The 18334-nt window shown below is 30.1% G+C and overlaps 2 protein-coding genes across 8 annotated transcripts in view; one reads left to right on the forward strand and one right to left on the reverse strand.

Annotated features, from left to right (window-relative positions):
* The window catches only part of LOC125077186 (protein ultraspiracle homolog), a 39601-nt gene extending 24668 nt beyond the window's left edge, over positions 1-14933 (reverse strand). Inside the window, exons 1-2 of one of the 7 annotated variants that reach the window (XM_047689031.1) lie at positions 12599-12660; positions 1192-1522 (exon numbers count right to left, since the gene is read on the reverse strand). In XM_047689031.1, the coding sequence (XP_047544987.1) occupies positions 1192-1378 (187 nt within the window). In that variant the 5' untranslated portion in view covers positions 1379-1522; positions 12599-12660. Of the gene's footprint in view, positions 1-1191; positions 1926-12425; positions 12661-14681 lie in introns of those variants that run through there. The other 6 variants (XM_047689033.1, XM_047689032.1, XM_047689036.1 and 3 more) reach the window with 6 other exon arrangements.
* Positions 14934-15617: 684 nt separating this feature from the next.
* On the forward strand, positions 15618-18062 carry LOC125077389 (glucose-6-phosphate 1-dehydrogenase). Its single transcript, XM_047689316.1, has one exon. The coding sequence runs from the start codon at positions 15777-15779 to the stop codon at positions 17259-17261; it is 1485 nt and encodes a 494-aa protein (XP_047545272.1). The 5' UTR covers positions 15618-15776; the 3' UTR covers positions 17262-18062.
* The last annotated feature ends 272 nt before the right edge of the window (positions 18063-18334 follow it).

Here is an 18334-nt window from a genome sequence, read left to right on the forward strand (position 1 = left end):
AAACAGCTACAGGCCACAAATAATTCCATCAAACAACATTATGGTATCATTATACATATATAAAATGTAATCAGGCAGGATTTAAAAAAAAATTGATAACGTAAACGAAAACAGCAGACTTAAAAAAAGGACAGGTCCTCTGAACCGCATTTATTTAGTGAGCACACGACACCACTACAAGTTTCAGCCAATATTTTTAATAATGTTTGCCTGGCGTAATCCTATACGTATCAAAATATATTTGCGTATCAAATATTAAGATAACATTCGTATTTACATGCTTATATGCAGTACATATAATAAGGCTTATTATAAAACGGATCATTTAAAAAACAGTTTTAGTTAAAAGCTTTTTGACAAATATAGCAAATATTGAACTCAATTATCATAAAAAATACAGTTAAAAAAACAGTTGGGAAGGAAAAAAACATTTATTTTGTGTACGTAACACTTAACTACCTTATAAAAAAACTCTACAACCGGAAAAATGGCGCTTTATTATTGGTTATGTTTTTATTATTACTTTTAACTGAAATATTTACTCAATTTTAATTAAAATAATCTTGTTATTTTTTGTAATTTATGAGAAGTTAATTACCAACTGATATACAGTTATATTTATACTTCATATTTCATTATATTAGACTTTTGATTTAAAATAATCATATCACAATATACATACATCCGAGTTATAATTTCGTAATATTTACACAAATTACATTCTTGATATAAAGTAACTTCAAAGCAAATCGAATTCATGTTCACTGGTCCTGCTACGAATTCTAATTAGACCTTAAATTGGAATTCTTCTCCTTTGATAGATGGTAAAGAATTCACTTCTTTTTTCGAATAAGAAATGTTAAATTAGGTGTACATATTAAAATTATTTTTGCAACAAATATCGTAACTACATATTTTTGGTAAAGTATTTCTTGTTAAAATAATAAATCCAATCAAACGATAAATAATATTTAACAAAATTATAATATATTTGCTTTGTAGCTAAACAATATTCAATCAAAGATTGGGCTTATTGTAAATATTTTGGGCATACTTATAAATATATCAAAACTATTTATGAAACTAGTTATACATTTTTTATTGTAATCATTGATATAAGTTTTTTTCGCCTTAACAATGGATGCGAATTGAATCTGTCTTACTGTTCAGATATAAAGAAATAATATTTACATTGCATGTCAATAGAGCAGTCAACAGTGGGCATGTTAGAAGTCGTCCCGAAAGCCTGCAGCATGCTGGGAGCAGGCGCAGGTGCTGCAGGAGGCGGCTGCTGCGGGCCCGGCGGCGCCGGTCTCGCCCAATTGATCAATGCAGTCACTGACATCGTCGGCTTGTCTTTCTTCGCCACGCTCGACATGGCCACGCACTAGCATCCTCACATCACTGCACTACGATCGGCCTATTCGACACGTCTACTAAAGGTCACACTTTGAAATCAACTAAGCGTCACACCCTTATGCTCGGTATCGGAAAATCAAATGGCAGTTTGATCTATGTTATCCTTGAAATAAAAACATTCGAAACGTTACAATTAATTGCGCATACCGATGCGCTTATGAATACGTAAGTAAGGAGCGCGACGGAATCGTCACAGCCACCGGGGACAAAGCAGACATCGTAGTGACATTGTGATAGCGGCTGTTATTGCACCCGATGCGCCGACGCAGCGACGGCGATATCGCAGTGCTCTGCGTCAACAAAGCGTCGCGAGCTTCGACAGTGAAGGTTAGTTTGTGACTAATGCGCGCTTAAATTCAACGAGCTCAAAATTGACAAAAAATGTACCCGACAACTTCCGCGCGGTTACTGGCATGAAGGTCTCAACTCAACAGGCTCGCTCAAGGTCCGCATACAATCATACGTGAATAAATCTCATATTATGTCGAAAAACTAGTTGTTATAATCGATTTTTTGCCATCGACTAGTAAATGACATGTAGAGAATTGAACCAGATATTATTTATGTTATTTATTAGTCGCGTTAGGAGAGGAATCATATAAATAATTGGACTTGTTAGCAGTCGGCCTTCGCGAACGTTGCTGCCGCTGCTGTAATTAAGTTTTACGTCACTCGTATACCGAACACCCCGCGCTAGCCTCTACCATTACATTTTTTCGCTATGTCACTCTGCTGAATTAAACGCTATCTAAATACTAATCGACCCACTTGCTAGGCATCAGAAAATTAAATTGCAACTCGGCATTAAAATCCATTTCTTTATCAAAAACTTTTTATCGATTCTAATCAAAATCCATCAATAATTCACTAAGTCTGCTTTCTCGCTGATATTGCATGACCTTACACTTATACATGATTATCAAGATATTAATATTGTACATACAATTTATATTTGAAACGACACTGAGTTTGTTTCTTTGTTTTTGTTTCACGTCTCAGCCGATCGTTACTCAGTGACAGATGAGACGAAGATGTTGATCTAGATTCTAGATGTAGTACGTATTGTATGAAGCCACAAGTAAAATCTATTTACTATTATTGCTAGTTAGTATATATATTAGATAGTTGCAAATCGATTGAAAACATGTGTTCCATGTCAGTAGTAAGGTATATTTAAACGATACTTTTCAATTAGAATAAAAAAAGTAAACACATTAAAGAGACATTGTGTCTGCAAGTCTCATTTGTAACTGATACAGCAAAGAGGAAACCTATTTAATAAATAATACAATATCCCTTGCTAATTACTATAAATTAGTATCTTTAATATAGTTGAGGTATAATTGGCTTATAAAACCTTTTGTTTTGTTACTTGTATATAATTCGCTGTAAAAAAAGATATTTGTCTGAGTAATAGATGATCAATTTATCTATTTTATTATTGTTATCAAAACAATAATAAGAACTTCGTATCAACGAAGTTCACGTGTTTGTCAGTTAAGATACATCGGATACACGAGTCCCTACATATGTGTGGCCTTGGATTAAGTGCGTACACGCCTCCACGTGTATTTTTGTGTTTATCATAAATATATATACCGTGTCCTCAATATATTCAAGGCGTATTTAAAATTTTCCAAAATGAAACATGTATTAGAGTTGCCAAAGAGAAAAACTTTTTATAAATAGAAAAAATGATAAAGCTAGTTAGAAAACTAAATATTTATATGAAAATTGTTATATTAAAAGGTTTAGATTAGGTCGGATGGTATATTACCGTCGCGTTCATTTAGAATCGATGTGACTTTGGCCATGACATAGGAATTTACTCAACTTACTGCCATGATTATTAGCTTCGTATTTCTATATTATGATTAGCATTAGCAGATTAGAGTCCGCACAAGATATAGGTACTAAGAGTCGAAAAGCGGGCCGAACAAATGTGGACTAACTTTTACTGTTACGCTCGAAGGACGCTAATTTAGATATACATTCAAACCATGGTATGTCTGTATGTATTCTCTGAAACAGAATATTTAGTATGATGCTTATTGATTTTGAAATTTTGACATAATAACTATTTGTTTTAGGCAGTATGTATAAAGTAATAATATAAAGACTTGTTTTATTAAAATTTAAAACAGGAAAATTATTTTCGACAAAAATAAGCAAAAGTAAGCAATCTATAAATTACAATACTAGAATCTCATTAATTCATTATGAATTCCAATTAATTAATAATCAGAATGTAAGGTTATAAAAATAAAATACAAATATGAAAAGATCAGGAACATTTTAAAATTAAAAAGTTAGCAATATTAAATTCTAGCGAATAAAACGTAATTTATTTTAAAAATAATTTACTAAAATCACAATAAATGGCTATAGTTTATTGCTGTACTTAATCTGCTAGTGTATGCTTTAAAAAGTAGTTTTCGATACGATTGTATTTTTAAGTATAAATGACGTGTTTGAAGCAAAACTACATAATATATTGTAATATAATATCATAGGTATAATTTATGATACCGCAGTAGTCATATTATGTTGTAAACTAAAATGGCGTCGAACGTTTCCTCGACAAAGCAGATTAAAAAAACGACTTATTTAAAAATGAGTTTCAATTATAGGTAACAATTTTGAATGTTTTAATTTAAAAACCAGAATCAACGTCTTAAGGTAAAGCCATTCATAATATATTTTATAAGCAAGAAGTAAGCTAGGTTTCAAACAGCGCATTGAAAGACCATTAACGCGAAACTGATGAGTTCAATTTTTTATCACAAGTCGAATCCGAAAGAGCCGAGATGGCCCAGTGGTTCAAACCCGAGCAAGCACCACTGAATTTTCATGTGCTTTATTTGTGATAATAATTCATGTCGTGTTCGGCGGTAAAGGAAAACATCGTGAGGAAACGTGCATAGGTCTATTGGAGCAGCATGGTGAAATATGCTTCAAACCTTCTCCTCAAAGGGAGAGGAGGCCTTAGCCCAGAAGTAGGAACTTACAGGCTGTTAATGTTAAGTTAAATCTTGATTATGATATTGACATAAGCAATATTTTAAAATGAAAAAATATTGAGTGAACAGCTCAATAATTGTATTTAAAATGAGTTCAGAAAGTATGTATTATTGAGAAACACATATTTATAGAATCATTCTTCAATCTTTTTAGATTTTTATTCTTTTTAGATAAATTGTATTAGTGCGTACTTTTCAAAAATAATTTTGTCAAATACTTTTATTTAATTATTTTATATAAAGAAAAAGAATATAGCAATGCCATTATTAAACATATAGATGCGTGCGACATTTGTTATCTTATTCTTGTGATGGTAATCGTTCAGAATCGGTTTTTACCTACTAATTTTCACATTTATATTCAAACAAAATATCGCACATGAATATTTATATTACTATTTAAAAAAAAAACATAATAAAATATATTTATGTAACTATATATGCTTATATAGCTTGTATAATAAATAATTGTTTTTGTTTTAAGATATATACAATTGTGTCAAAGGTTCAATTTTGCTTAATGCTTAATGGTTTTTAACATTTCATAACATATAATATTATATTCCCTTATTTATTACATAGCATTATATCGCTGTCACTGTCACGTGTCTTTTTAATTAACTACTTACTGTTTATTTCGCTTCAATACACTTAATAATATACTTAAGCATCAACGAAAAAGGGAATAAACTATTAATTAAACATTTAATTATTTAAAACACTTCTGTAACGTGTACGAACCTTTGAATACTATTCAATTGTACGTCTTTGTTTTAACCATTCACATTATATTATATTAACTTTAATGAACAAAAATAGCCGGTATAAATTATCAAGTACTTGTATTCAAATTCACAAGCAAATCCATTTAAGCCCTAGCCATGTAACTCATGAAAACGAATGGACGTCTACAAAAGCTAGCGTTAAAAATCAATACTAAACCAGTAATAAGCGACCGAAAGCAATTATAGAAAGAATTTTACGAATATTTTAATTATGTGTGGTTAATGTAGATATACCATTTGATTTTGAAACTTTTATTCACAAAGTTATCGTATTTCTTTTAATAAAAAATGTTTTTTTTTCATAATTTCGAAATTAGCTATGGCAACATTTACATGGTCAATTATAAAGAACCTTTATTATATAGGTACAGTTTAGAGTTCATTTCATAGAATATGTACATATAGTTTATTTAGCACATACATATTTCTAGTCTAGCTATTGTGTAAGTTGCAAAATACGGGTTACCTATTTGAGACGAGACGGTAAAACGCAGAACATAAACCATAATTGCGCTGTAATAAATAAAATATGAAAACCGAAGCATTAAATACCTTGATCCTTTTTTTTCTCAGAGAAACAAAGGGCCACATACAGAGATTTTGGTATCTCGAACCGTATTTCTAATAAAATTGTTCTTAACAACAAGTATATATAGTGAAATTTTTATATTCCATCACAGCAACGAATTTATTAATCATAAATAGGTATTTATATTTATAGTATCATTCGAACTCTTTTGTAATCTTATGTAACATAACGTAATCTATGTTCATTTGGCACAATATTAAAAAAGAAACGTACACCCACACACGCAGATATTCAAAAGGTACGGCCCTTTTGGTAAATTTATGACAAGCAAATATAATGTCATCGATATAAATTAAGAGGACTAAAATACCTTTTCCCCCGAAACTGTCTATCAATCACACGTACTCACTGGTAAGTATCTTTGACAACCTTCGCCTATGAAACCGATAGCCTCGTGAGAAAAATCGTTCCTGTATACGCAGGCGGGAAAAATTGTGTAGGTGTGAAGATTTACACAAACGAAAACGTGGGATGTAATCCGATCAGAATTATCAATTACCTATATATATTTAAAAAAAAATTATATCATTAATATTATTTTCAACAAAAAATATTACTACTTAAACCTACATACATTTTAAAATAAATAAACAAGTTGTGACTTCATTTTGAATGTCGTTTAAAAACACGTTTAATGCTAAATCTATTCTTTTATAATTTATTAAGTAACATATATTTAATAACGTATAAAACAATTAATAAATCAATCTCTACGGCATACTAAAAGTATAAAGTAAATAATTTTATTATAACACCACATACTTTTCCATTATAAACATATATATATATATAAGATAGAAAGTCAATCGTATTACAGAAGTTTAATGAAAAATTCCCAGTTACAACTTTCGCGTAACAGTGCATTATTCAGAAATGGTTTTAAACGCGTAGAGATTACTCTAAGCAAGAATGTTTCCACTTTCTTTACTTTCCTCATTACATACGATAAACATGAATGCATACGTGCATGCAGAACTGCAAGAGAAAAAGAGCTAGCTTGACACCCGGCGAATGCTATCGATCCACGGCGACCTTGACTTGACGTGCCCGCGAGCCACAATTATCATTGACAAAAGCATCGCGCGCGCACCTTATCACATATACACATGCGTGGTACTTTCGTTTTCCAGTACAATATCTTACGCTTTGTCATTGAAACTGTTTATTAACACTTAAATATACATTGTTATGAAACTCGTAAAAAAAAACAAAAGTAGGATATTTTATAAAAAAAAAAAACGATTATTATAGGCGCGAAGTAACTAGTCGAGGTAAACTAAAAGACGGCCGTCCTAGACTTGACCCGGGTGAGCGGGTAGCGGGTGCGGTGAGTCAAGGCGCGGGGGCGGTGCGACGCGTGCACTTGCCGCGAGATATAGGTAAACGGAACGCAGAGAAGCGAGCCACGGGGGCCTGCGACCTTGGCGATTCTCCGACGACTACAGGTGGTTTTTGTTTGCACTCATTTGATGCGAAGATCGCCGAATCTCACTCCGTGCTGAGGCCGCTTGAGAGACGTGCGGGGGGAATGCAACCGGAACTTGCCCGAAACAATGCTCCTCTATTTTTAATGCAAGACACGTATATAGTATCATATCCCTATTAGTTTAAATTTATCTAATAAAACAATAAACGTTTTAAACTAAAGAGTATTTCTGAGAATATTAATAGACTAACCAACGTAATATAAAAGCGTAAGTCGATGAGAATAGTTTTCAGAGGTAAATATAAAAATGTAAATATAATAGATCTTTCCCAAATATACACTTATCGAAAAATATTGATCATAATTTTGCAAAATAGGAAATTTGAATAAACTTAATAGTATCTCAATTCGCAGAAAATTCCCAAATCGAAATATACCTAAACTTATTTTAAAATTGCATCGAGCACCGTAAATTTCTATTTGAACTTACTCCAACATACTAATATTGTATATATTATAGTTTTATGCTATATTGTATATTTCAATTTTATATATCTCTAACTTTAAGTATCGTATAGTCTACTATACGGTACTTAAAATAACTAATCTGGTCACTTTTCTTATTCATAATAATTATTTTTTACAAAAGTGTACCTCGTAAAATGTTAATACACGGCACAATTATTCTAGTCTCGTTACTTCACTTTGACATACATATAGTGTGTAGATATAATCACAAGACGTAGGTACTAAATAAAAATGATGTAATAGAAGCAGATAGGTACTAGGCACTTACTTAAAAACAATGAACATGGCCACAAAATATTTAACAATAAAAATTATTTTTGTTTAAAAATAGAAAATACTTTTTTGTATATGTACATAGTTTCTTTTTTAATATTTATAATATTAGTTTTACGTATAAAAAATAGCAATATTTTTATTTATAACACATAATTAATGATAGAAACGAGAATACAAACAACGTACAGCAAAGTGTTACATAATTCCGACAGCTAAGACCTTGGCCGTTACCAAGCAACGCTTCCCGAGGCGTGACGCGGCTCACTCACGCCCGCGATTAGCCGTCTACGATAACGATTATATTTTAATAACATTCTATGTAAAAACGCAATTTAAGGCCCTAACATTATGACCTTTTATTCGTTTCTCTTCAATAAAGAAATTTAGAGTAAAACGAATCATTAATTAATCTCCTACTAATAGCCCACCTTCTTGCTACATTAAAGGAGGAAGACAGGTTATTAAAATTAATCCCAAGTCTTATCACTGCCCGCAATATGTTAATTCTTTTTGAAGTGTGTAGCAGTTCCAATACAACAGTTTACTAAGTTAAGAAAGAATCGACACTTTATTAAAGGGTTAGAGAAAAGATCAGCTTCTAATACTCTAAAAACCTAAGCGTAAGGTAAACTTTACTTCGTAAGACAACAAAGAATATAAAAATAAACTTATTTTGATCAATAAAATCGCTAATCGATAAACATGACCTGTCTTAACGAGTAAAAAAAAGTCCTTCCATTATAGAAACGAAAAATACAGCACTTATGTCGCTTATCCTATTAAATTTACCGTAGTTTTACAGTGTATAAAGGCGACCATAACACGTGACTGTATGTCGTTCTATTCGTTTCAGTTAAGACTTCTCTTTATATCGGTCTAATACGGTACGACATCCGACATCCTAATTCTACTAATTTTTAACTTTAGTGATCCGTCACCGATTCTATTCCGATCCAACTTTAACCATTTCTCACAAAAATTAGCCCCAGCTTAATCGCAACTGAGGATCAATTCTAATTATTTATATCTGTTACAATACGATCCCGATAATATTACGAGGCAACTTTGGCCGAAAGGCAACTGGATCCTACACCTAGATAGGTACATGGCTAAACGATAACGATTAGTTTTCGACTCGTTTGTGATAAACTGACAATTAGTTAGTAGAAACGTGGAGTACGGGTCTCTAAGTTTTAAAGATGGAGCCAACAGATGATGCCTTGTTGGCTGGTACTGTCAAATCGTAAAAAATATTATGCAAAACTACGCACGGATAAATAGAACAGAACGCGAGAATTATAGTGCAAACCTTAGCGGCTACTCCAATTTTAAGATTATCGATTATAGGCTATAAAAAAAGAAAGAACACGTCTACGACACTTCATTCAATCGAAATCGTTGAAATTCTAATCTCTCCATTCTAAGAAATATTTATAAATTAATGAAGATATACTATAAACAACTGTTATGATCACTCTGTAAATTATTAATACAAATATCGTTATTCAACATAGATTTTTCTTAATGATTGTCATTTCATGTCATGTCATGTCTTAAACATTGTCATTGTCAGACCTAAAAAGAACAAACGAATAAAACTCAGCAAAACCGGCAAAAGAAACAATGATAAATAATTTATTTTTGAAACAGTCCGGAGGTGATCGTTTCATTCATTTCATTCCTAAAATTTACCTCTTAGTGAAGCTTTAGGGTCTATATTATAAATTGCGTGAATAGCCCTGCAGGTCTAAAATCGTATTGATATCGGCTGCATTACCCCCAAAGTAAATTAAACAAGTATCCTAATTGGAAGTACTATTTAGAGATTAACGATTATTTTTGAAATAGCTCTAATTTTAATTTTATTTTTAATTTGTACGGAAATTGTTATGAGCCGCTTTGTTTTTTGGGTCAATGTACGCTGGTCAGAATCCATAAACTAGGCAAGTTCCCATACAGTTCAATCGTTCACTATAACACGACGATCTATCGTTAGTCCGATATCGTACGTCAGATATAGAATCGAATTCAAATAATGTAACAATTATCTGATCTAACCAAAATATCTGTCAGTATGGCCACAAGCTCACGGCTCCTTCTATCGTTCAGCCAAAAATGAAACGTACGAACTAATTACTTAGGTAATCAACATGTGGTTAATTCAAATTAAAAATATAAATCTCAAAATACAAATGTACATAAAATAAAAATATTTATACAAATAAGCCTGAAATAATATATATAGTGAGTTTTTATTTACTTCATATTATAATTAAAACAAAGGAATTACCAATTAAAAAAATTACGCCAGCCTAAAACTTTACCTAGCGTTTTGGTCAACTATCATTCCACGTTAATTAACATCCGAGTGATTATGCTTAGCTTTGTGATCATAATTTTTGCGGTTTAATCATTGTTAAAAGCAGATTGTGTAAAGCAACTTCATGGTAGATAAATCACATCGCAAAAAATAGCTACTTTTATGGTCTAATATACAATGATATTTTTATTAACTAGCTTTCTTGTCTGTTTGTCACTTCTTACGTTATAAAGTATTTTTACCGCGAATAAAAATATATACATATACCACATAATTATAACATGAGTAGCTAGCTATTCAATAGAATTAAACAGCAAGTAATGTGAAACACTTAAAAAACTTAAAAATATTTTTTTAAATATTTATTCGAGCTTATCAATGTTTTTAAAAGATAAGTTTCTTTATTAATAACCCCTTTTTTAATTAAATAACATTGCTAACAACTATCAACCTAACATACGATATTTGCACTAATGACAATATTTACAATAACAAAAATAAAATATCGTCTAAGTATGCCAAAAAATAGTTAGCACGAGGGCAGCAATGAATTCTAATAAACTAGAAGACCTTGACAATGATACAATACTGTTGAATAACAGCGTAATAAAATAATATAACGCCGACTCACTATTTTGCAATGCACACTTTAATGTCAACTATTTTAAAATACTACCGAAAATTTTAAATCAAAAGAAGTATATAATCATTGATCTTTCAATTACAATATTTTACAGTAATACTTATGGTTACAGATCAAAACTCGAAACAACAAAGAAAATTAGGTACACTGTGAAGCTTTACCGATTATATCAAGTCGATGTTAATTTAAACGACAAACGTGGGCATAAAAGTGCAGTAAAACTGTATACTAAAGCAAAGTGACTTTAGATGTAACTAACTTATTTCGAGTTTATGATTTATAATTACAGTACATTAAATGGAATTGTGTTTTTTCTACCTATGAACATCTTATAACCACAGCCCAAGATTATTGACCATAATTATTTCATGTCCAGTAATTTAAAATCGCTTCTTATTTAAGTTTGGAATAAGGTTCAGTTTATTTGAATGAAAATTTACTCATTCAAGAAATATAATTAAATTCGGTACTAATGATAACATTTTTGTGATTTATTTTTGGTATCACTTTTAATACTTATATTTAAATTAAGTAATCATTCTTAAAATATTTTTCCATAACTTATGTCGTATAAATAAGTATATTTTCATCATGAAAAGTTAATTATACTATGAATTTACTTCTTTTAAGATTTGCCTCAACGACTGCACAAATTGAGCGTTTCATTATGAAACACGTAGATTGCTCGTAAATTATTTTTTACTAAAATAGATTTAAAAATCTTTTTCGAGTGTACCACGCTATTAGATAAGTACATTTTATAATCCTTACTTAATACAATTGTATTTAAATTAAAACAAAACTTCAGAACGTAGAACTTTCAAGTTTGCTGAATATTGAGTCGAAAGCCTGATGAGGAACCAGTCAACAGTGCTCTTTGGCACGTTTTCGACAGTCAGTTACATCACCCTGACGTCAACCTATCAAACGGGGAAATTTAATGTCTTATCTTGTTAGAAAAGTGAAGATTACACATCAATGGAAATGCAACGACTAGAGCGATAGAACAGATAAACGTGTTCACCTCCATTGGAGTCAATACACCGGCAACCTTGCAATGCTCTTTACGACTCATGTCAGATAAAGACATAGGGCGTAAAAACATTATAACTTTATATGCGCGCAATATTAAGAAAATAAGTTTAACAATTTCTTGGCCAGGTTTATTTATTATTGATTTAAACCCGAGTGACATAAATACGATAAACTCGATTGCAAAAGAAGAATTTAACTACACATACCTATTAATATAGGCATTTATACTACATAAAATATTACAATCACTTCCAAGGCAAATAATATTGTAGATTATTGTTATTATTAATATATTTATGCCTATTTAATATTTTAGTTAAAATTTTAACATTTTTATCCATAATGACAATTAAACTTAAGAAAAATAATAAAATAATAATTCACATTTTGAGTTTTCTGAGATATAAGAACCGTCTTCTGATGAGAATGAGACAAACACGATGCATTCGCAATTAAAAGTGGCGAGGGCGCATGGGTGCAGCCACTACGTTAGGTCATCAAGATTCGATCAAAATTACGATGTATGACTAGTATTGAATGCCGGTCACAGATCGTACATCGATTTTCGACTGCGTCGCGAACGTCGCCGGACACGCGGCGGATGCGAACGGCGTCGCTGTTCTGACTGCCGCGCCGCGTCCCCGCTCCTACCCCGCTCCACCGTTTGTTTTGCTGTATTTTCGTTGTTAATCATTCTCCTTGACCTTGTGCGACGTCGAGTGGTCCACTGCACACGACTGCGCACCCCTCACCCTGCCATCCGCCCGCGTTGCCTGTCGCGACGCATCACACGTGCTACTGCTCCCTTAAACCGCATCATGCAATTTGACCACAGTACCATTATCTTGTTACCATGATTTCAATCGTCATACTAGATTTCATTTAAAATACCTGATAGAGTTATACTAAAGAATGTAGGCATAATCATATGATTATGTAATTTAAGGTATTAAAAATGAAAAACATATTTTATTAAAAACATTCTACAGTTTAATAAACCTTATTTCTCTTTGCGTTTTTGAACTTTCAAAACCTATTGATTTGAAAATTTCACCTACTAACATAAATAGCCCGATTAAAATATAAGTCTATAATTAGTTCAAAAAGTTTATTAATTAAGGTATGTATATATATTTCCTCCGAATATAATGAATGTAATATAATAGATATACCTAACAGGGATTAAATATGGCTGGTTCTTATATTATTTTTCTTTTGGTAAATCTCTATGTTCCAGTACATGAAAATTAAGTTTTTGATCATGTAGTTAAGGTATTCATTATAGAAATTTTCTAGGGCAAAATAATTTATTTATAAATAAAAGAATTCATATTTTGTGCAGTAATTGACATAGGTATATAGCGAATTTAAAAATAATAGACAAAGACCGTCAGTTATGGCGCCATCTGTTTATTGCACTTGTAAATAAAATTAACGCCATCTCTGAGGGATTACTAAAACTACTACAGTAGCTAGAAAACTGCTTGGAAAAATTGTATGCATTATTTTCTTTAAAGCAATCTATTTTATAATATTTAATATGCTTATCAAGATTTAAACAATATATTTTAATTTAACATATAAAACTTATTTTGACGTTTTTTACAGTTCATATAATATTTAAAGATAAATTTGAATAACTTAATTTGATAACCTTATTCTATAAGTATGTTAACTTGTAAACAAATACAAATGCCTTTATATATTATTGACAAACAATATTTTTTATTTGAATACAAATAAAATACAATCATTTCAATAATATGATATATACCATTTAATTATAATCTCTGTTTAATGATTATTATTTATATGTAAAAGATGTTTAATAATATTTTTTACACTTGAAAAAAATATTATCGTTTTTTTTTTATATTAAATAAAAGAACCTCACTAGTATTCAAATACAAATTTACTTCAAATACTTTACTGTATTTTATAGTACTGATATAATAGGTAGTTTGATTCAAAATACTCATCTAACACTATAAAAAATTTTTTTATAAAGAATTGAAATAACATATTTAAATTATTAAAGGAAATATTATTTCCTCTTTTAAATTGTGTGACATAATAGATAGTTTTAATATCTGCCACTAGATAAAGCAACATTAATTAAATTATTAAGTAGCCATACATGACTTAATTTTCTTAATCTGAATTTTCCACTATCTTATTATTTAATATATTGAAATTCTATTTACTTAAAATGAATATTTTTTTTTTGTAAGTAAATAATTACTAAGAAATCAATTTGACAAGTATATTGTGTGTATTTTTTTCTTTTTATTGTTATTAAAATGTTACATTAATAGTTACTTAAATAGTTATAAGGATTAAAACTGTATATATTATTCCATGTTATTGTCTTATTGCCTAAACTCTTAGTTAAATAAATTTTTTATACTACAAATATGACAACATCATTTTCACATATAAAACTAAATTGTGTCTTTAAAATAACATTAATTTGCATTACTAAATGAGGAAGGGTTAGATCATTTATTTTTAATGATATGGACACAATACAGTTTATTTTTCATTAATAACCATTGGATTTCTTAAAACAATTATAGTACAATGTACTAAAGCATTGAGTCGTTTATTCGTAAAATTAAGGATAAGTATTTTTTTACTTGCCTGGTTCTCTCGAGGGCTCCATCATCTGCAGTAATTTACTTATCTTCTACAACACCACTTTCATATATTAGTTCACTCACAACGATGAACCTGTCAGTAACAAGGTCGTTGAACTAAATATACCTATAAATTCAAATATTACACTATTGCAGCAAATGCTTTACGTTTTGAAAACAAACACTTTTACTAAAACTATGTTATCGGGAATCTCAATTAAAATTATAATATACTCAATTTATTATAAATAAATTTTCCTTCAAAGTATCTAATCCCGCAAAGTGACAAAACCAAAAACATATAGCGTCACGTCATCCAAACGTCATTTATTTATTTGAAGCAGGTAATATTTCAATTAATCTATTTGTTAGAACATTTCACGTAAAAGCTCGACAAAAGTTTTCCTAATATTTTTTATGAATTAAATTTAAAACTACAATTATATAAGAGCACTTTATTAAATTTTTCAGTAAAAAATGGTACATTTATTTTTTTACTAAAATATGCTAAATAATAAAAAAAAAATTGAGATGTTCAATAAATAAAATGTTATATTGTACATCTAATAATAATTATATTTTTGTATTATTAATTTTATATTTACTAAGATACTATTACAATATGTTATATATATAAGCCACGTTCACATATGATTTCATCTGCATTATTTTGCAGTATTAAACAAATAAATAAACAGGACAATGATTTATGTATGTTTTTAATCGTAGTTCATGTACTAATATTTAATTTGAAAATCACATACTTTTCAAATTTTGTACAACATCAAACCTTTAATAAACTATTATATCACAATTATTATAGGTTTAAGAATGAATACCATATATAACCTCAACTGTAATAGGAAGGCTCATGCTTAATTCCATAGACAACATATCACAGACAATTATTTTTTTTATTTTAAAACTTTTAGATATGCCGCTTGCCGAAGAAGTAAGAACATAAATAGCGCTATTTTCCGGCCGCTCCGCTTAACTTAAACGTAAACCATCAGTTTATTGTGAGTTACAGTTTGTGTAAGTCGTCTACTTAGATAATTTATAAAAACGTTTCAGTATCAATCAGTGAATCAGCTACATAATGGAAAATAAAGCTGATTTTCAATATCCTCATACATTTGTTTTACTCGGAGCTTCAGGTGATCTCGCTAAGAAAAAAATTTATCCTACTATTTGGTATTTGTATCGTGATAATTTATTACCGAAAAATACGAAATTCATTGGTTATGCTCGAACGAAACAGACATTGGAAGATGTAAAAGAAAAATCTAAAAAGTACATCAAAGTGCGGCCAGGCGATGAAAGTAAACTAAAAGAATTTTGGGAAGCCAATGATTACGTTTCTGGTTCTTATGATAAAAGAGTTGACTACGAATTTTTAAATCAACATATTAGCAAATCTGAAAAGGGACCCGTTGCTAATAGAATATTTTATTTAGCAGTCCCTCCAACAGTATTTGAAGACGTTACAGTGAACATACGGAATGCATGTGTTTCTATTAAGGGGTATACCCGGGTAATAATCGAAAAACCATTTGGTAGAGATGATGAAAGCTCTGAAAAATTAAGCAGTCATTTGGCTGGTCTATTTAAAGAAGAGCAAATTTATCGAATCGATCATTACCTTGGAAAAGAAATGGTACAAAACTTAATGACAATTAGATTCGCTAACCAAATTTTTAGCCCTTCATGGAACAGAGAAAACATTGCATCCGTTTTAATATCTTTTAAGGAACCTTTTGGTACTGAAGGTCGAGGTGGTTACTTTGATAGTTTTGGCATTGTACGTGATGTGATGCAAAATCACCTTTTGCAAATACTGTCTCTTGTTGCCATGGAGAAGCCGGTAACATTAAATCCTAATGATATTAGAGATGAAAAAGTTAAAGTGCTTAGACATATCAAGCCTATAGACCTCAAAAATTTACTGGTTGGACAGTATGTGGGCAACCCAAATGGACAAGGAGAAGAAAAATTGGGTTACCTTGATGATCCCACAGTTCCTAAAGATTCTGTAACTCCAACATATGCAGTAGCTGTTATATATATTGATAACTCCCGCTGGCAAGGGGTACCCTTTATTCTTCGTTGTGGAAAAGCACTTAATGAAAGAAAAGCAGAGGTAAGAGTACAGTATAAAGACGTGCCTGGAGATATTTTTGAAGGGCATACAAAAAGAAATGAGTTAGTAATACGTGTCCAGCCTGGTGAAGCATTGTATTTAAAATTGATGAGCAAATCTCCTGGAATGAAGTTTGATCTAATGGAAACGGAATTAGATTTAACTTACAGTATGCGCTATAGAGAAGCTGATGTACCTGATGCTTACGAAAGATTAATACTTGATGTTTTTACTGGAACTCAAATGCATTTCGTAAGAAATGATGAATTGAAGGAAGCATGGCGCATTTTCACTCCAGTGTTGAAGAAATTAGAGACAGAGCGTATCAAACCTCTTCCCTATATGTATGGATCACGTGGACCGCGTGAAGCTGATGCTAAGTTGGCTGAATGTGATTTTAAATATTCAGGATCTTACAAATGGCAAAAACCTTCACTTGAATAAAATGATTAACATGAAAATTGATTTTAAGGTGGAGGTATTGTTTATCAAGGCTTAAGCTTTTTTTTACATTTGATAATTTTTTTATATTTAAGACAAAGTTATGAAGGTGATTTTCTTGTTGTCATTCCAATTTTTGTCACTGTTAATTTCATTTTACTCCTAAGGTCATTTTAAGGTCAAATTTCTTAACATGCTTTGTATTCAAGTTTCATATAAGTTTAATGTCAATGATGGATGTATAAATTACCAAATTTAAATGTTGAATTGTGATAATGCTTTATAAATAAGAAATTATTTATAATGACACAGAATGTTAGTTATGAAAGTCTATGTAATACTTGTCAGTTTATGATTATGCAGAGGTCAAAGATTTAACCTTGAAATGCAGATTAACTGTATGCATTGATTCTATTTTAACAATTGCATATAAAAGCAACTAAAATATGTACAAAAACATTCCTAAAAGCATTTAAATTATTTATGTATACCAGTTAAGTAGATTTTGAACATTATTTATACTCTTTATTTGATATTACGTACATGGTTCTTTGGCTCAAAACAATGATTAAGCAATTCTGTTACAATATTCAGTAATACTCTATATTCACTAAGTGTTTGTTGTGTTGAATATCTCTCAAAGATTAGTTTCCTGTAAGGACACCGCTCAAGAGCTGTTTTCAATTATAATTATGAACAATCAAATAATAATATAATGTTTGTTAGTGTTTGTATTTAATACAAGTCCTTTTAATATTATATATAAATTGTGATTCTTATTTTTGATAAATCAAAATTAAGTTTTGTTTTTATTTTAAAGTAAAAGACATATATGTTTTTTTTAATTAAAAAAGTATTCAATGATTAGTGTTTATAAAATAATCAGATGTGTGATATATACAATTTTATATATAAGTATATAATCCTAAAGAAAAAATTGGAGTTATCATAGGGATCTAAGATTTTATATGTTAAGCCTTAAATGGGTGTTAAACTTTGTATTGATTTGTTTCATATATCTAAATATATTTTGTACAGTTTTATACAATGTTGAAGGTTCAAAATGTTTTATACAA

The sequence above is a fragment of the Vanessa atalanta genome, chromosome 3 (assembly GCF_905147765.1).
Source record: "Vanessa atalanta chromosome 3, ilVanAtal1.2, whole genome shotgun sequence".
In the NCBI taxonomy this organism is placed as follows: domain Eukaryota; kingdom Metazoa; phylum Arthropoda; class Insecta; order Lepidoptera; family Nymphalidae; genus Vanessa; species Vanessa atalanta.